This window comes from Rhagoletis zephyria, unplaced genomic scaffold, assembly GCF_001687245.7.
Source record: "Rhagoletis zephyria isolate East Lansing unplaced genomic scaffold, Rhagoletis_zephyria_1.1 Rzeph_scaffold_00162, whole genome shotgun sequence".
Lineage (NCBI taxonomy): Eukaryota > Metazoa > Arthropoda > Insecta > Diptera > Tephritidae > Rhagoletis > Rhagoletis zephyria.
In genome coordinates this window covers 94,010-115,038 of record NW_016157246.1, presented here as the reverse complement: position 1 = coordinate 115,038, position 21,029 = coordinate 94,010, and the positions used below count along the sequence as shown (strand labels likewise).

At 34.0% G+C, this 21,029-nt stretch overlaps 1 protein-coding gene across 2 annotated transcripts in view; it reads left to right on the top strand.

The window, feature by feature from the left end:
- The window catches only part of ap (apterous), a 379,716-nt gene that overhangs the window by 295,126 nt on the left and 63,561 nt on the right, over positions 1-21,029 (top strand). For both annotated transcript variants that reach the window (XM_017606468.1, XM_017606475.1), the window contains one exon: positions 19,848-20,021. In XM_017606468.1, coding sequence (XP_017461957.1) covers positions 19,848-20,021 — 174 coding nt within the window. The remainder of the gene's footprint in view (positions 1-19,847; positions 20,022-21,029) is intronic.

Sequence of the window (21,029 nt, the reverse complement as noted above, 5' to 3'; positions counted from 1 at the left end):
ATTTATAAATAAAATTTTTGTTTTTGTTGGTTTTTGTGGTTCTTTGTACCATTAGAATTTACATGTGGCTATTTTCGGCCTCGGCCTTGCCCACCCCTGGTATATAGAAGTCGTTTTCTATATTCTTAACTTTATTTAATATAATAAAATGCGAAGTTACAAATCAAAGAATGAATTAGAAATATTCGGAAATCTGTTGACCACTAGATACGGACCGTCATACGGCGCTTTAAGAAGCGAAGCGAACAGAGGCGACGATCCTTAGGGACGAAAACAGCGGACCTTCCATGTGATGTTTTCGTCGGCCTTAATCGTTCAAAATGTTGTTTGATGCTCTGGAGAAAAGTGTGCTCAGCTGCTGGTGTTTCTTTTGGGCTTTCGAAGAATTCGCTGGGGAAGTGTATTGGCTGCCCATAAAGCATCTCGGCCATGGAAACTCCATGGTCCTCTTTGACAGCTGAACGTAGCCCTAGAAGGACGATTGGCAAAATGTCTACCCAATTTACGTCGGCCGTGTGAGACCTCAACGCAGATTTTAACACCCGATGCCACATCTCTACTAGGCCATTCGACTGTGGGTGATAGCTTGTAGTGTGGATGTGATTGGAAGCCAATAACTTTGCCAACTCGCGGAACAGGCTGCTTTCAAATTATCTACCCTAATCTGTGGTGATGAACTAGGGTACTCCGAATGTACTGATCCACCCGTTGAGTTGCTCCCTCGCAACCGTTTCAGCCGTCATGGCGGTGAGTGGGAAAACTTCAATCCACCCCGAGATCAACACAGACAGTACGTATAGCTTCGTAACACAGGGAGCTTCCCAACAATGTCCACATTGATATGTTCGGCACGCCTACTGGGCACTGTAAAAGTCTCCAATGCGCCCTTCGTATTCCGTGCAATTTTGCATCGCTGACATGCAGGACAACTGCTTGTTATCGGCCTGGTCGTTGCTCTTGCTCCTGGGTGCGCGAGGCCGTGCGTGGCGTCGAAAACCACTTGGCGAAGAGTTTTGGAACGTATGGTCTATCTTCCCAGTTGAATCGCCGCAAAAAATTTCGATTCCTGTGCGTGGATATTTGTATTTGACCAAATGTAAAGAAGTTTCACTATCATTGAATAATCTCAATTCCTCGCGCGCTTCTTGCTCGTCGTGTAGTAGCTTCAAGTCTTATGGTGAGGGAGCAGCATACGTCTCGATCCTCGACAGCATGTCCGCTACAAGGTTGTTGGCTCCGCAGATATATCTCATGTCAGTAGGAAACTGACTGATAAAATTCAATTGTATTGTCTGTCGTGGAGATAGCTTCTCCCAACTCTGATCGAAGGCTTGAATCAGCGGCTAGTGATCCGTGATGATGATAAATTGAGTCCCTTCCAAAAAATATCGGAAGTGCCGAATTGCCCTGTGTATCGCCAGCAGCTCGCGGTCGTACGTACTATACCTTCCTTCGGTTTCGGCGAACTTTTGGGAAAAGAAACCCAGCGCCTTCCACCGGCTATCAGTGAACTGTTGAGTGTGGCGCCCATTGCAACGTCGGACGGGTCTGTCGATAAAGCGATGGTGGCTCCCCTCACTGGGAACTTAATTAACGCCTCTTTTGCGAGTTGTCTTTTGAGCTCTTCAAAAGCTTGTTCAGAGGCGGGTGACCACTCTAATACGGCGTTCCCACGAGTCGTAATTCGCTCTCTCATTCGTAATTCGCTCTCCCATTCGTCATTCGCCTAGCCAATTACCTTCCGAATTACGTAATTCGCCATACAAAATTTTGAGAGCGAATCCTATTTTCAGGCACTTTTCTAGTTATAGACTAATATTAATGAAATATTCCCTTATATAAATTTAAATTGTTGATGATAACTTAAATTTTTGCTCCATCTTCGATATTTGCACTACACAAAAATAATAATAAATAGCTAAGAACAAGAACAAGAACTAGAGCTGCCAAACGAATTACTAATGTGTGTCGTGAAAACAGGGTAATTCACGAATTACTTAGAGAGCGAATTACGAATCGTGGAAACATCGTGTAACTTCGTCGTGTCAGGTTTTTTGCAAGCACCCATCATCTTTTGGAGCGCAAGCCCGTGGGTACGGGCTGGAATATTTGCTGTCAGCACGAACTCGTGCGGGCCTGGGCGTTCAGTAAAATTTCATAAAAGCACGAAAAGGCAAGAAAAAGGCCGTTGCTAATACTAAAAATTTAGATGAGCTTTTGTTTATATACAAAAAAAAAATAGTACATATTTAAAACTCTTTTGATTAGAGAAAAGCAAAAAAAGAAATATTTGGAAACCGGTAGAAAATATAGGATACTAAGTAGTTTTGTTTACATACATATCTGTACATAAAATACCTTCCACTTTTTCTACTTCCCAGAAAATATATTATAAAAATCTTTGATGTAAAATATTGATTCGCTTAAGTAAATATACATATGGACATAAACACAAAATTAAAAATATGTACATATGTATAGATACATACAATAAAAGTTGGCTCTTTAATTCCGGGCTGGGGCGTGTCCCGTCGTGCCGTGCCGGGCCGGGCCGGGCCGGGCCCCACTAAAATTCTTAACGTGCGGGCTTGTGCGTGTTTTTGAAAGTTGATTTTGCACTCGTGCCGGGCCGGGCCTGAAAATTTAGGTCCGTGCCCATCTCTACCCGGAACCATGCATGGTAAGGGTGTTATGCCTCTCCGCGATACTAAATGGAAGCGATTTGACACTTCTCCATGTTAATAACAAGGCCCCTCTCGCTATAATGTTCGAAAAGCTGTTGTAAATGCGTGGCGTGTTCGTCCGGCGAAACTGAGGCCACCAACACATCATCCAGATATGGAAAAGCAAATGATAACCCTGCGAACGGGTCATCCATGACTCGCTAGAAGGTCTGGGCGGCGTTTCTAAGTCCAAACGTCATATATTTGAACTCAAAGAGTCCAAACGGTGTCAAAATCACGGTCTTCGGGACGTCCTTTGGATGCATCGGTATTTGCTGATACGCTTTCTTACAGCCTATAACTGCCATCCCCACATGGGCGCCAAAGTCCGTTGGCTTTCTGCACCATGTGCAACGGGCTAGCCCACTGACTTTTTGAGCGTTGACAAATACCTTTCTCCAACAGGTGCTGAAACTCCTGTTAGCTATTTTCAATTTCTCCGGTGAAAGTCGACGTATCTTCGATACCACCGGGCCCCTTTGGTTTCAATGAAATTATGAACGTTATATAGCGTACCGCTGGGCATTTTGTGCTCAGTGAGGTCAATAAAAGTTTCTGAAAAATGTTTGAGCATTTTAACGTAGTGATATTTTGCCGACGTTTCGTCATAAGGCAAACAATTTCCGAGTTCGTCAATCGATCGATAATCGCCTTATTTTTCAGGTACACGAGTATGTCAAATTGTTGCAGAAAATCTGCGGCAATCGATCTGGGTGTTGTTAGCAGCGACCAACTTGAGCGAAGAAGGTTGCCCCAGACCTCGGCCCCAGTATCCATTTTACGATGAAACTTTGTCGTGTATGTAGAGACGGCTGGAAAGCGGATTAGCCTTCGTTGTAGCCGCTTTGAACATGCATGTAAAACTACTACTGAAAAGTGTTTATTTTTCAACCAGAATCTGTTCAAGTATACGCACAAGATGGTGAAGATTTGATTTTGAACACGAGTTGTTTAAAATATACACATGAAATGTTTAAAATTACAAACATTTTGAAAGTAAAAAAATATTTTTTACAAATAATAAATACTAAGTGCCAAGAGCGCACCCAGGAATATATTTTTGGGGAGGGGTTTATACTTCTAAATATATATCATCAGAAAATACTGAAAATTCGCTTCAGATAATACTCTCTTTAAAATACAGTACCAGGTTGACCGAGCTTTGCCCGGAGTGCATATACTTTTTAAAGTTTTCAAGATTTGGATATCTTTATAAAATATTTTGGAAATACAAAAAAATTGGATTTCGATATCTATTAAGTAAATTTCTTACTCCAAAATTTAGGTGGCAATCCTATTCCGAAATACGCTGGAATGAATGGTACATATCATGAGCGTATATGTACTGTGTATACTTAAAAAAAATGCTGATTGAAATTAACAAAATAAAAATTTGTATTACATAGAAGCGTGGCAACTCTGATGGAAAATTCTTTCTGACAAAAGTTCACAACAATACCTTTTATTTGATATGCATATTGCGATGTTTTAGATAAATTGTGTAGAACCGAAAATAAGTGGCAACCTTACACTATTATCTTAAGGGTAACATTTTGTATTTAGGGAAAGCATTGTTTAAGAACCTCTTCTTGGTACCCCTGAATAGTAAAATTTTACCTTTTTTTCTAAACAAAAATTTCAATAAATGTACGATTAAAAATAGGTGGCAACCATATTCAAAATATTTTTGAATTAGGGATCTTTAAAATACCTTCCAATTGGTACCAATATTATGATGTTTAAATTGTTTTGTAACTATTTTCGAATAGGTGGCAACCTTATACGGGTATTCTCGGAGATAGTGCCTATTTAGATAACCTTAGAATGCAAAACATTTACTGAGTACAAAATTTCATCAAAATCGTTAGAGCCGTTCTTCGGAGTATTTTTTCTCCTTTTATGTATGCCACCGCATAACTCTGGACCGCGTGAGCCGATTCCAATAATAATTTTTTTTTTACCGGAGAGATGGTACCTTAAGGGTCGCATCGTAATTTGGTTTAGATCCAATCATTAAATCATGAAAACACTAAATTTGTATAAAACTAAATTTCTAAATAAGAATTGAAGTCGGGTTTGCAATTACTTGTTTAATAAGAAGTTCTATAAACACAAGAGCACTCAACTTTCAAAAGTAATATAAAATTTTACAAAATAATTTTAATATAAATAAATTAAATAATTCCATGAAATTTTACACTTTTATGTTCATTTTCATCGATTTCTGGTTTCTCAGTTTTTTAATGCTTCGAATACCGAAAATTTAATTGAACTTGTATTTTTATAATGTAGCTCATTTTGGTGGAACGAATTCGAAGTTAGCAAATTAAATCTTCGAATGCTTGTTAAGTTCATATCAGTGGTACACTTTTTTAGGCTGTAAAGTGTAAAAAGCAACAGTAAGTGAGTATGCATTGCATATTTTTAGGACAATGTTTTCATTCGCAGTTAAACTTTAAAGAGCTCTCAAGAGAAACGAAAAATTCCTACAAAATGACGCACAAGAAATGGAGAAGAAATTTTCTTCTATCAAAATTTCTTAAATCAGTTTGCAGCTCTCAAGAAAAGAATGCTTTTATTTATTTCTTCAAGAAAATTTGCTTTTTCAACCAACAGAAATAATAAGAAATATTTCTTATGGTTTTCTTGAGAGCTGGATTCTAAGCTTTAAGATACAGTTTGTAATTGAGGTTATGAGCCCACCCCTTGTGTGCGCTAATTCTAAGTGCTCATATTTACTCAACTTCAAACACTTTGCCTGTAGTTTTTCTCTACGTGACAAATTTAGTATGTGAAAGTAAACAGACAGTATATATTTTTGCACACACAAGGAGAGGAAACTGGTTACCTCTCTTTATATGCTTAAATTTGAACAAAAATTTTTTAGAGCAAATTTTAAATATTTTATGTGTAAACTGTGAAATCGAGAACCATAAATGTTTAGAACTCAAAAAACAAATTTGAAATTTGTTCTACGCCACACATATGATAAGTAAAAGTAAGCAAGCAATGTTTAATTTAGTTAACACAGTGTGTAAATTTGCATTCATTAAGAGAGGAAACTGGTTACCTATGCGCAAAGTACAAAGAACTCAAATATTTTCAACCGGCTTCAAAAAAGGGGAGGTTATCAGTTCGTCGGAGAATTTTTCTTCTTTTATGTATGCCACCGCATAACTTTGGACCATAGTTCCGATACTATTAAGTCAATATTCTTATTAAGTCTCATCAAAAAATTCCTTGTCGTTTAAAGAATAAAGAGAATGCCGCATTATACTAAAGCCAGCTTCTCGACATAAGCTACTATTCCTTACGAACACAGATATTTAGCCTAAAAGCGTGCAAATTTTCCACAAAATTTACCCTTGCCATCTCTTTGAGCCTCCTGCTGTGCACTGTTTCATCAATTTTTTACGATGAGTCCAGCTCACCGAGAGAAACATGCTTCGTATTCGAGGGACTCGCTTCATCAGGTCTTAACGATAAGCAGGACTTATCGTGAGAAACGTATCAGCGTAGAGGCCGACAGTGTTTTTATACTTTGCCCAGTCGGTTCGCTTCTTCCTCGTGTATGCTGTTAATGCCCTGTATGCAGCTCTCAAGAAAACGGTCAAGAAAAATTTGTCATTATTTCGTTTGTGTGTCCAAGGAATTTTGACATTTTTGATACTTCACAGCCTGTTGCCTCACTCTTTCCTCAAGAAATAATGGAACGGGCATATATTTCTGTTGCAAACCTGGGTTGCCTTGCGCTCTTTTTTCACAAAAACTTTAGAAATCCGTAGTAGAAAGCGTAGCAAATTCCTTAGGAACTGCGTACTGCCTGAAGGAAATTTGACTCAAGAAAATTTCTTTGCCATTTCTTGTACGTCATTTTATATGGAGTTTTTGCTTTTCTTGAGAGCTGCATACAGGCCTTAAAGGAGCAGGATCAAAATTGAGCTTAAAACTAATGTAGAGGTGGTCAGAAAAAGAATGTTCTTTGGATACCTGACAGTCCCCTATCCGATCGGACAAACCGCCCTTCCTTTTAACAGAGGTCACAAGGATCGTTCCCACGGTTACATACAGTAAGATTATATCAAAGAATAGGGTCAAGTAAACACTCACCTCGGGAGTTGATGTCGCTTGAGCCCCAGATCGCGTTATGTGAATTAGAGTCGGCCCCTATTATGACCGTGAGTTTTCTGCGATTTGCCTCCTTCGCAACTTTTTGCAGTCTATAGGGGGGAAACTTGGCTGTCGTGAGCCATGTAGGTTGTTGCCATTCAGATCACGCTCTCCTTCAGTTGGACGCTGATGCAGACAGTGCCCTCGTCGCTGTATTGGGAGAGTAAAAAATACGAATATACTTTTTTAATTAGAATGCGAGCTGTGATCCTACCTGCTACTGGAGCTGTTACCACCTGGTAGGCATCAAAGAGCCGGCAACTGAAATGTTTTCATAGAAAAAAATATTTCGAGTTGAAAACCTACTCGGGGATTCCCATTCCTAATTATTTAGAACAAAGTAGCGTCCTATAACACTTTCATAGTTAGACTTTGCATGGATCAGAATATATCGGTGTACATATACTGTATACACTTATATAATAATAACAATACTGGTATTTACCAAATTTGGCAAGTAACCTGGCACAAAAAGAGCTGATTAGTTCAAGCAACGCCGCCTCTGAACGTCAAATGAATTTTATGAGAAGCTTTTTCGTGGCAGATATGCACTCGGAGGAAGAGACTCAGAATAATAATTATTTCATGGTGGAGTATTAAAAAAGTCATCAAAATTTTCGCAAGAATTATAAGTCTTTTGACTTTCCGATAGGACTAGAACTGTAAAACTATCGATGGTACTATCGATACTATAGAATGGTTATATTTTTTTGCAATATCGAATGGTCGTTGGCCACTATCGATAGCCTTTGTTTGAGGAGATATATATATTGTTTATATTATATGTACTATTTACTTAGCATGCATTTTTTTATTTTAAAAAATGGGAATTTGGCTACATTGATTTCCTTACACATCACTATTTTTTACCTATTACCGGGTTATACACGGTTCAAGTATTGAATTCAATTCTACTTGCTAGTGGAAGAGAGGGATTGAGAAGAAAGGGGAAATGTACATATGCGTCTGTACCTTCAAGTGGTTTCAAGTTTCTTGCTTTGCGTTTGGCATTTTCGCAAATAGAAAACACAAAAGAGAATGAATGAACCAGAATTGCTTTAAAATACTTGAATTATGTAAATCGGGTGTAGGTAAATTTGAAAAAACTAGTTTGAATATCTTTTTGGAAACATACTATGGTGTTAGTGATTCTGCATCGAAGGAAGAAACTATTGATATAAGCCAGGGCTAGTCAAATTTTGGAGATTCTTGTATCGAAGAGAAAGGACAAAGTTACTGAAAATCGCTATATAACAATTAGCTAATTCTTCAGAAACTAAACAAAACTAAAAAGTATATATAAGTTGTGTTTGTTTACAAATTATCCAGCAACTCTCCAGTAATATAATTTCTAAGAATTCGCTCTCATAGCAAAAATTTACAAAAAAATACGCGAACGCTTTTCCAGTAATAATTTGCAAGTTTCATGAACTGCTGATAAATTGGTTGTTTATTTGCAGCATATTCCTAATAAAACAATGTATTTTATATTTAAATATGTTTATTTTGTGAATTTCCACAATAAAAAGCCACAAACAGTTTCCTTAATAGTTTAAATTTCATCAAGCAACATGCGATCAGCTGTTTTTCGGTCTGTTTTTCCTGCTTTGCAAGTTTTTGCGTACGAAAACGCCAAAAACATGAAAATTCGTAAAAACTTTCACTGGATTTTACTGGAAATGAGTAAAAAACGCAACTTTAAGTAGCTTTGTCAATGTATTTTAAATTATCTGATACTCTCGATAGTAGTTTTCTTTCCCACATTTATACCAATTGAATAATATTTCAAATGAAAAATCATTATCAGTGCTTGGTAATGTTTTTACTTACGTGGCACCTTTTTTATTAAAAAAATATAAAATATGTAATGTTAAAGGAGACTTGATTGAAATTGTTCTTTTTATTTTATAATAAAAATTACGAGAGCATTATGTTCTTATTTTTTCATTTTCTTATTTTGTATGCTATCTTGCAATTTAAGAATCTAATTCTAAAGAATTCTCTTTCCAAATAAATCCTTTTTTTTAATTTATTGTATGTCCTTTTTTAAAGACAATTACAAAACTTAAAGCTATGACAATCGAGGTCTTAAGCTTACTGACATCAGTTACTTATGCTAATTATTTTAACTTTATATATCATTATATATATTACAATACTTTAGATAGTTTAATATTTTATTTATGTTTACAATTGTTAGATCAGTTAGTAGAGTTGAAGGCTTAGTATTATTAAGAGATCTTCTGAAATGAATGCAGTAGTCTAAAATATGCTGTTGTTGAGTTGGATGCGTTACAGTCCTTTTATAATCGCCAATTCCATGTGAATAAATTGTTCTCATAATTTAACATGCAAAACAAAAACAAATTGGAAAAAATTATTTTTGTTTTACTTAATAATTTTGGGAATATTTGTTCACATGAAATTCGTGAAAATTTACTTTTAAATTTCTCAACAGATTTTGCAAAAAATTAGGCTTTGTGGTTAGCGTATCACCATTAACTTCAACAAATTTCGAATTTAAAATTTCCAATGTATGCAAAAAACCTGAATTCGGCTTGCGCAGACCGCCCTCCAATAAGCAATTAGCATAAGTATAATTTTGATCACTTTCTTCATCCATTCTGAAACCTAGTTTCGCCAACCCCTTTTTTGAGATTATGGATTAATTTTCTTCTGCTTAAAAAAAATATTACTGCTCGGTAGCATGAATTTAATGAAATGTCATAATTTTATTAAAAGTCAAAAGGTTAACAACAACAACGAATGTCATTAAATGAAACTACCTTCTTTTTTGTACCATGATTTCAATAAACAACTTTTGACGGATAATAAAATTTTTTGAAGTTTCATAAATTGTGAGTATTATCAACGGCCTTGCCAATTTGATAATATTAAAACAATGAATCGGAGTATTTTTTCCCCCATATTTATACCAATGTAATAACATTTCAAATCAAAAACCATTATCAGTGCTTGGTACTTTTTTTACTTACGTGGTTCGCACCCCTTTTTTATTAAAAAATTTAAAATGTAAACTGTTAAAGGAGACTTCATCGTAACTGTTCTTTTCATTTTGCAATAAAAACCATTGTATAGGCTTACAAGTATGGAAAGCCTCATTTTGTTTGTTTACATTTGAAAACAGCTGAGATCACCTGATTTTCAATTCTCTCATTCTCCGCGCAGAATTACATTTAAGTCTCAGAAAAAACTTTAAAATGTAAATTGAGAAATATTTTACAAAAATGTTTTTTTATTCATTTGAATTGATTAAATAAGAAATTAAAAATGCATGCCAAGTCTTTCATTTCCAATAATAACGATAAATGTGTATGTTCCAGGCAATAATTTAAAATATTTGTGAAGCTTATCGTTTTGCGCTAAAATACAATAATGTGTGTAAAATTGGTTTCACTGTTTCTGTTTGCATTTATTTTTAAGAAAACATATAAATTAAAATATATTCCTTTCCAGAGCGACACACGCACAAGTAAGATGATAAATTTATATGATGAATATCGCGGAAAATCTTTTGCATCAAAATTTCTATTTAATTTGCATTTGAATTATGATTTCAACAGGGATGCTTTGAAACGTATTTTTCGAAGACAAATTTTTTATAAAGCTTGAGATTGTTGATTTATTTTAGAATTAAAAAAGCTAAATTATATTAAAAAATATATTTAGACTAGAAGTATGTAAACTACTTTTATTGCGAATTGAAACGATTTTAATGAATATTCATGGTTACCATTAATAGTAGTATGACAGTTAGATATAATGCATATTTGACAAGAAAGATAGAATACAAGATTGCGCCGTCCTGGCGGCGCTGACATATCTGGAAAAAAAGTAAACAAAGTCAAATTGGATGTTGGAAGAAAATTTGAGAACAGCCAATTTTCTTAATAATAAATTATTCTATAAGGAACGGGTCTTAATTGTGCTAATTTCTAATAGCCTTATTCATAAAAAATAAAGTAGCTTAAAAAAAGGTTTATAAATTGAAAAATGTTTGTAAACGGCAATTTAAAAAAGCTTTTTAAAATTTTTATTTTTTATGAATAAGGCGATAAAAATATATGATTTACAATAACTTTTAACAAGGAAAATACGAAAAAAGGTGATTTTTGCGGAAGTGGGTATTAGTGAATTTCAGTGCATTTAAAGTTTCTGAGGTTTCGTTTACTTTTAGATCAGAATTGTCAAAATTGAGAAATTCAAAGTAGCAGTATAATAATCATAGAAAAGAAGATTACGCCCTGAATGTTCTGGTATCTTTTTTGGTTTCGGTTTGACAGCCAGCTGCTGTGATGATGTGGAAATTTACCTCAATGAAGAAAAATATAACAATTAAGTGAAAAAATCTGATTTTTACAAATTAGTGAGCAGTAGCGTGTTTCAAGAACGATATTTCAGACAAAGCGTTAATGAACAACTATTTTACCTTCCCGTCTTNTGTGGAAATTTACCACAATGAAGAAAAATATAACAATTAAGTGAAAAAATCTGATTTTTACAAATTAGTGAGCAGTAGCGTGTTTCAAGAACGATATTTCAGACAAAGCGTTAATGAACAACTATTTTACCTTCCCGTCTTCTTTGGTTTTGGCAAAAAAGTTGATTAGTTCCTGCCGGCGATCAAGTAATTTCAATCACAAAATGATATTATTTGCAAGAACTATTCACGAAAATTGTATCTAACTTTTTATTATTTATTAATTCTTTTGATATTCAGCATTAGCAAGATGGAAAAAAACTATGAACCAAAATTAGTAATCTTTTTATGAATATAGTTATAAAAGTTCACAGAGGAAACTCCAGAAAACATTGCATTGGCAACGAAATAAAATGTATGGCAATTTAGATGTCAACAGTATAATAACTACGATAAAAAAGCATGAGAGAAGTGTGTGCAGGAGGAAATCTTCAATTTGGACAAAAAAAGCTTTAAATGCCGTTGTAAAACGGTCAAAAAATTTCTTACAAAATATTTTGATTTTTACCATGATAAAAACATTACAAGGTAAAATCATTGAGAGACAGTCTGACGTTTGCCAAGAATATAATTTTAACTTTATATGGTTTTAAAATGTTTGCAACGTCAGAAAAAAATCATGGCCGACGAATTGTGAATGGTTTTACTTTCTAATGTTTTTATCACGAGTTTTACTGGGTGTAATTGAAACTCAGTCAAATGAGTATTAAGGAAAAGAAAACTTTGAGAATAATAAACAGATAAAGAGATGGGTGCACAAAAAGTTAAGTTAAATGTTATATGTACCAAAATTCTTAAAAAGTAAACAAATCTATTTTTTTTTAATGTTACTGTATAGAGCTCTTTTTTATGAATAAGGCCATAAGCATATAACGTTATTATAAATAAATCTTATAGCAAGATGCTATATATTTATTTATACACTTTTTGGCTGGCGAAATATATAGTTTTTTCAACTTAATAAAAAAGCGTATTTAACCACATAAAAATTTTGTTAATATTGAATGGCGCAACACAACAACTTTTTTTGTTGCACGAAACCCTTGAACACGAGCCTATCATCTATTTCTTCTATTTCGACATTTCGTTATTTTGCATTTCTTTCATTTTGACGTCATTCGCATTGTCAGGTTTTGAAATTCGTTTTGGTTCGACATTCTGCTATTTCATAATTCCTTCATTCTCATGTCATCCATCTTCCATTTTTTACCTTCCATTGCCGTTCGCATCGACGCACGTGCCTGTCAAACACTGCCGCTATCATGCTTTTCAGTTTGGCAGGCACGTCCGCTGTTAGAAAGAGAATAGACAAAAAGGGGCATAGGATTCCATACATGTAAGTATATACGATGATAAAAACCACGCGCGCATTATTCTGTTATTTTTTTGTTTTCTTTGTTTGATTAAATCTTGCGATTTAAAAATCGAATTCTAAAGAATGTTCTTCCCAAATAAAACCTTTTTATATTTTGGTTCAAATTTACTTTTAAATTTCTCATCAGATTTTGCAAAAAATGAGGCTTTGCGATTAGCGCATCATCATTAAATTTCACAAATTTTTAATTTATGCAAAACACCTGAAGTTGGCTTGAACAGACCGCCCTCCGATAAACAACTAACAGATCGTCGTTTAAAGTATAAACCCGTGTATCAACAAAATGCACAACTGCGTATTTGAGGTTGCATAAATTATTGTGTAGAGAGTAAAAATCAGGGACGTGAACCGGATGAAAAATTTGGTCGGTTCGATTCAGCGGTTCGAACCGTTTTTACACTTTTGGATTGGTTAGTCAAAGCGGTTTTTTTGGTCTTTGAACCGGGGTTTCGGTTCGGTTCAATGGTTCGAAAAGCAAAAGAATAACGCGCAAGTTTATAAGTGTCAAGTATCAAGTGCAACAAAGCGCAAAGTTAAGGGTTAAGTGTCTGTCAAATGAGATGGGTTACCTCTACATTTGATGTTGTCACATCGTCGCCTGGGTAAAAGATTGTCGTATGTTAATTTCGGTAGGTTGTGGGAAATCGCGATTGAAGTTTGGAATACAATTTCTCAAAAATGCGAAGATACATTTTCTCCAAAGTCTCTGAAAATGTTACGAGCTCACAAAACTCTTAAATTATTTAATTTTTAATGTTTATTGTTAATTAGTTTTGAGTTTATGAAGGATTTTCTTTAGTAAAATTTTGTCGTAAGCGCCATTTGTCCACAATTTGCCAGCCACTTTGTATGAAATACGACAAAATGAGATCAAAATTTCTACTAAATTAACGACACTTTTTACTCAATATCTCGGAAACTAAAGGAGATATACAAAATTGGAGAACACCATTTCTAAGATATTGACTAGTTTAATATGATTGCATCACTAACTAAATTTTTACTAAATTATCGAAAAAAATATAGTCAGTATCTCGGAAACTAAAGGAGATATCTAAAAACTGATAACACCAATCGAAAGACCTTATTTCAAAATATATAACTGCATCTAGAACTAAAAATCGTCATAATGGCTCTTACAACAATCTTTTAACCAGGCGACAACATGGTAAAAAAAGTTCATCATATTCCACATCTTTGAATGTACTGATAAAATCTTCTGCTTAAAAAAACTATTTCTTCTAGTGATCAGGTAGCATGAATTTGATGAAATATCATAATTTTATTAAAAGTCAAATGGTTAACAACAACACCGAATATCATTAAATGAAACTACCTTCTTTTTTGTATCATGAGACCTATCGGAAAGTCTTGTAACTATATACTGGCTATGTAGAATTTTGTTAGCTTTCATTTGCCGTATTTCATATAAGATTGTTAAATTGGTTCGTAAGATATACGTGATTAAGTGTAACCACATTTTGTTTTAAGCTGAATAACGGTAAATTGAAAATATCTTGACAACATATCCATAGAATAAAAAATTAAGTGCATTTTCGGAATCAGCGAGCAATTCTTTATACGAATTGGATAGTGGCATTCATTCAACATTTTTGCTTTAAACCAATGTTATGTGTGATAAAATTTTTTTGCTGTCATCGATAACTATTATTTTAAGACTTATCACGGTGTCCTTGAACCAGATTCAACTCAACGATGGAACGATGGAATTTCCGATTAGACTATTTTGGAGGGGTGTTACCGAGTTAGAATACGTGAAGTTCAAAATCGTGGCAAGTGCCGCTTTCAAAAACGGTAACTTTTTCAACTTCGAGCCGATATTTCGCATTTAAGTATAGTGTAAATAAGACTGTATATGAGTAATTTTTTAAATATCGAGCTCGAACCGCTAAAATAACGTAAACGACATTTTCTCAAAATTTTCTTTTTGTTCCAGAAATATTCCTAGAGCATTCAAATGCATTTCTGCATAAAAAAGAAATAATACTTTTAAAAAAAGTCGCTTACGTTATTTTGGCGGTTAGGGCTCGATATGTATAAGCATGTATGGCCAGTGGGGAATTTCCTAGTCAACAATACAATAGCCAACTTTTGGTCCACTTATAACGGCCTACTTTCATCTGGCTTCAAACAAATTAACTATAAATACTTATTATATTTTAGGTGTTCTTTTATTAGTTAGTTTTTTTTTCACTTATAATATAGACCATATACCAAGTATTTTCATGGAGAATGTATTTTTTTATAGAAAAGCTTCGTCTAAAGGCAGAATTTGTTTTGCTATACTGTTGTACGGATCAAGTGAATGCGTAGAATAGTTTTTATTGTATTAGTCGTCTTCTATTGATTTCTGAATTTCCCCTGTTGTAAATAACCTCGAATCTCTATGAAGGTCTACAATTTCGAGCTCAAAATATTTGGTGAACCATGGGAAAATCATTACGATGACAACATTTAGAAAACACATGTTGACTTCGGAACCGTTCTATGTTTCACTTGCACGGAAATGACCTTACCACACTTGCATGTGTATCTAGGCATGCGCTTTCGCATTTATTGGATATTATAAAAGCTGTGTGACTATTAAATAATCAAATTTAATACAATTTTATAATTTTTATCTTCCAACTAAATTTAAGGAAAAATCCGGGCCCGTTGGGAAACAGCCCCACCCTATAGTCGGGCCTGCACATATATGTATAAATATGTATACAATCGACTTGTATATATGTAAATATATATACTTATTTATCGAGAACCTTATCGAAAACCCTACCTGAAAATCGAAAACGTTACCGTTTTTGAAATCGGCACTTGCCATGATTTTTAACTTCACGTGTTCGAACACTGGAACAACCCCTAAAATAGTTTAATCGGAAATTCCATCGTTCCACACCGATTCAGTTGAATCTGGTTCAAGGACACCGCGTTATATAATAAAAGTCTTTTCATAATAATTATCAGCGATATAAATATTTCTAAGTCTTCAGAGACTTCTGGTTTGAGACTTATATTATAAAAGTCTTGTCATAATTATTATCATTGAGATAAATATTTTTAAGTCTTCAAAGTCTCTTATTTTGAGACTTACATTATAAAACTCTATTGATAATAATTATGAGTACGAAAAATTTGCTTAAGTCTTAAAGGACGGGGCCTGTTCAGGACCATTTCGGGAATAGTTCCTGCCCATGTCGGGATTACTTCAGGACTAGTTGAAGGGCTGTTCGGGACTTGTTGGAGCCAGTTTGGAAACAGTTTGGAACTTGTTGGCGAGTAGTTTGGGACTAGTTAGGGACTTGTTTTCGACTATATTATATATATAGTCCTGAACTGGTCCCAAACTAAGCCCCAAATGATCCAAAATTATTCCCTAACTAGTCCCGAATTGGACCCCAACTAGCCCCGAACTGAGCCCCAACTCATTGCAAAATGGTCCAGAACAAGCCCCGTCTTTTAAGACTTGAACATTTTTTTCACACTGATAATTATTATGAAAAACTTTTATAATATAATAGGGCTTTCGCACGAAGCGCTTTTTCAGGCAACTTTTGCGTTCAACTCACGCAGGGTTGCACGAAAAAAACATTGAATGGCTAAAAATATTAAAATATAAAAAATATAAAAATATTCGCCATGAAAAGGCGTTTGCATTGTTCAACTTTGCATTCTACTTTTGGTTGAAAGGCCTTTCAAATAATCTCTTTCAACAAAGTTGGTCGCCAGCCAACATTTAGCCATTCAAATTTTTTTTCGTGCAACTCTGTGTGAGTTGAAAGTAAAAGTTGAACGCAAAATCGCCACGTGCGAACACCTTTTAAGTCTCAAAATAAAAATCTTTGAAGACTTAAAAATATTTATCTCAATGATAATTATTATGAAAAAATAATAGTCTTAAAATAAAAGTCATTACAGACTTAAAAATATTTAGCTCTCTGATAATTATTATGAAAAGACTTTGATATTATAAGTCCTTGAATAATAATAAGTACCAGGTTCACCGAGATTTGTCCGGAGTGCATATCCTTTTCGGAGTTTTCCAGGTTTGGATATGAAATACTGGTCATTTGCATAGCTTTAAAAAAAAATATTTCTGAAAAAAAAAATTTGGATTTCGATATCAATAAGTAAATTTTTTTCTCAAAAAATTTGGTGGCAACGCTATTCCGAAATACATGGAAATGAATAGCACATATCTTGAGCGTATATGTACTGTATACAAAAAATGCTGATGGAAATTAACAAAATAAAAATTTGTATTACATATGAGCGTAGCAACCGTGATCGAAAATATTTTCTGACCAAAGTCCTCAACAATACCTTTCATTTGATATAAATATTGCGATGTTCTAGATAAATTGTGTGGAATCGAAAATAAATGGCAACCTTACACTACTACCCTAAGGGATTAATTAATAAATACCCTAGGGAAAGCATTGTTTAAGAACCTTCTTCTACTAAACAAAAAATTGAACAAATATGCGCTTCAAAATAGGTGGCAACCCTATTAAAAATATTTTTCAATTAGGGATCTTTAAAATACCTTCCATTTGATGCCCATATTATGATGTCTTAATTAATTTGTAACTAATTTCGAATAGGTGTCAACCTTATACCAGTCTTCTCGGAGATAATGCCTATCCAGATAACCTTAAAATACAAAACTTGTGTACAAAATTTCTTCAAAATCGTTAGAGCCGTTTCCGAGAACCCTATGGATATATATACAAGAATTGCTCGTTTAATGTAACAAGATAGATGACTCGAAAAATTTGTATCTTAATAAAATAATTATTGATTTTTGTTATTTTCTCTTATAATAGTTATGTCTCTGCTCAAGGGTTTGGAGGCTTTCGTTTCCAAATTTAAGTTCCTGAAATGCGAAAGGGGAAAATTAATATTAAGTGCAATTGATTAATTAAAGACATTTTTTTAAAAGTGCAGTGCAATGTTGACTAACAGTAAGGTTATTATTGAAATTTAAAATTCTGTAGAATTTAAAAAAATCAATATTTTGGTTCTCAAGGACGAAAACTTAGGTTTGAAAATGTTTATTATGAAAGGACTTTGATAATATAAGTCCTTGAATAACAAATATAGACGACTCGAAAAATTTTTATCTTAATAAAATAATTATTGATTGACTTTTATTCTTTTCTCTTATAGTTATGACTCTCTCGGGGGTTTGGAGGATTTCAATTCAAATTTTAAGATCCTGAAATGCGAAAGGGGAAAATTAATATTAAGTGCAATTGATTAATTAAATACATTTTTTTTTAGTGCAGTGCAATGTTGATTAACAGTNTGAACCAATAAATATTTTTTTTTTATAAATACATACATGCAAATACTGGTCTCCCCTCTCACTGAGTTATTCAATAGTTATTATTGAAATAGAAAATTCTATAGAATTGAAAAAATTCAATATTTTGTTTCACAAGGACGAAAACTTAGATTTGAAAATGTCCATTTAAAGGTTTATCCTTGAATATCTCTAATATTTTCCAGTAGGTATATTTGCAAAAATATGAGTAATGGACTAATATTTACACTACCTCATCCTGCAATTTCGTCCCAACCTTATTATTTTAGCATTAAAAAAGTAATAAAACGACATTTTCTATACCAATTCGTCGATGTCCACCAAATTTCATTGTTTTCAATTCTAGAGAATATTTTCTTTAATTTGACGCCATATTGTTATTCTACATTGCACCGCAGGGTGCACCATTAGGACTCCCTGTGCGGAGCACTGATGCACCTAGGGAGGCTCCGAAAAGAGACCCAAAGGAGCATATCAACGGGAGAAAAGTGCCTTTTCAATATATACGAAAAAAGTGTGCCTTTAGGACTCCTTAAAGGAGTGATTTCGGAGTTCCAGAAAGCTCCCTTAGATAATCCGCAAAGACTCCGTTCGGACTCCCCAATTCGGCTATGATTTTGTGAAAAGGACTCCTACAATCATCCGAAGATAACCTAGATGGAGTGTTTGGGAGTGCTCCGATAATAGACTGAAAAGGAGGCTTTGCCGTTTATGAAAATACTCATCATAATTATAATTACAATAATTTTCTTTTATACTCATTTCTTATTGAAAAAACACTAAATTATAGAAAGTGGTTTAACATACACTGCGTTGCATAATTATAAGACCGCCACATATTGACAAGTTTTAACTATTTATTTTTATACTATTTAATTTTAATTTATTTCTCATAAAACTATTGTTCATTCTATAACAAAAAAACATATTAATAAACATTTCAAGCTTTGTGCAAAATTTTTAAAAAACTCAGCAAATTTTTACCGAAATTTCACACTTTATAAAGAATTTTTTGAAAAATAAATGGTCAAAATTTATCATTAAGTGGCGGTTTTATATTTATGCAACTCAGTGTATTATCTTGTACTTATACAATAACAAATCAAGTAGGAAAAATAATGTAATAAAAAACTTATTTTTTTTTCTTTTTTTTTAAACACGTTCCTTTGAGTTTGGAACCATTTCGCGCTCGATCTATTAAATTCTTTTCCAGAACCAGGAAAACTCCTATTAAATTCAACTGAAAAGTTCCAATGTTAGCCAAAAATAATTTTTATGTGTTGTTTTTTACCTTTGACTGCATTCGCAACAGCCAAATTGTCAATAGCTTTTCTGGCGGTGTCCCTTTCCACGAGTATTCCGAAGCGACGTTGTCATATACCGGACACCAAATTTACCGCACACTTATTTTTTTCACTTATAAAAATTCAGTTGATTTAAAATTTTTTCAGTCTATGATATAAAAAATCTTATAGATTAGATGCAAAAAAAAATAAAAACAAGATAAAAAAACACTTGGCCACCCTTTTCAATCCATACTCGGAGCGTTCCGAAAACGCACCTTCGAGGAGTTGCTGAGGGAGTCGCTTTTTACTCCATATTAGGAGCGCTCCGCCTTTGGCTGGCTGGGTAGTTTTGCGAGTGTATTAATTTTTTCGTGTATGTATTTGTAATTTTATTATATGCACATGCGTAGATAAATTAATAATTTTTGAACAAATTTATTATTTTCAGTTTCTTTGGAACGAGACGATGTTCGAAGTGCCGAGCATCAATCAGTGCAACGGAGTTAGTAATGCGAGCTAGAAATTTAGTATTTCACGTTAACTGCTTCTCCTGTACGATTTGCAACGCACCCCTCACCAAAGGCGATCAATATGGAATTATAGATGCCCTCATATATTGCAGGTAAAATTAATCAATTGCAGATACAATTGCACACAGTAGACCTGCAAAACTACCGATGGTTGGACCATTCGATATTTTCGATAGTATTGGGCCTCACCACTCGATAGTATCGATCTATCGGTAAAAGAAAAAATATGTGATCCTCACTACTGTAATATTAGTAGAAAAAACAGGAATAATATTTTAAACGCCATTTTAGTCTGCTTTACTAAAAATAACAAAATTAATTTTTTAAACAACAAAAATCTAAATCTGGCTGATATTGGTTTTTCTTTTATTTAATGTTCATCATTTTGTATCTAACGAAAAGCATGTGTGTCCCAATTCATAAACTTTACGAAAATTAGGAGTTTTCGAGTCATCTGAATTTCGAGTTTTTTAATTAGGTATCTTAGAAACGTTTTGTGGTCGCATTTTTTTCGTCCATTAGATTTTAGTAATAAGTGCAAGTTTGAAGTAGCCAAGGTTTACTGTTGATTTTTATACCCGAGCGCACTTGTGCACAAGGGTATTATAACTTTGTTCACATAACGGTTGTTTGTAACAGGCAAAACGAATCGAGATAGATATAGACAAATGTATACATAAATGATCAGAATGAAAAGAGAAATCGATTAAGCGGTGACTGTCTGTCCGTCCGTCCGTCCGTCCGTCTGTCCGTCCGTCTGTGCACACGATAACTCGAGTAAAAATTGAGATATCTTAACGAAACTTGGTACGTGAACTTCTTTTGGGCGTGGGACGGATGGTATTGAAAATGGGCGAAATCGGATAATAACCACGCCTACCTCCCATATAACGGTAATTTTAAGAAATACGAAAACTGCGATATTTTAGTAACTACTGAAGATAATTCACTCAAAATTGATACTTACAATGAGTTTCAGACGGAAAACATGAATTTTATAAATTTTTAGAAAATGGGCGTAGCCACGCCCACTTATGGTTACATGTGTATATCTTGGTAACCGCTGCACCAATTTCTTCCAAACTTGGCACAGTTGTTGG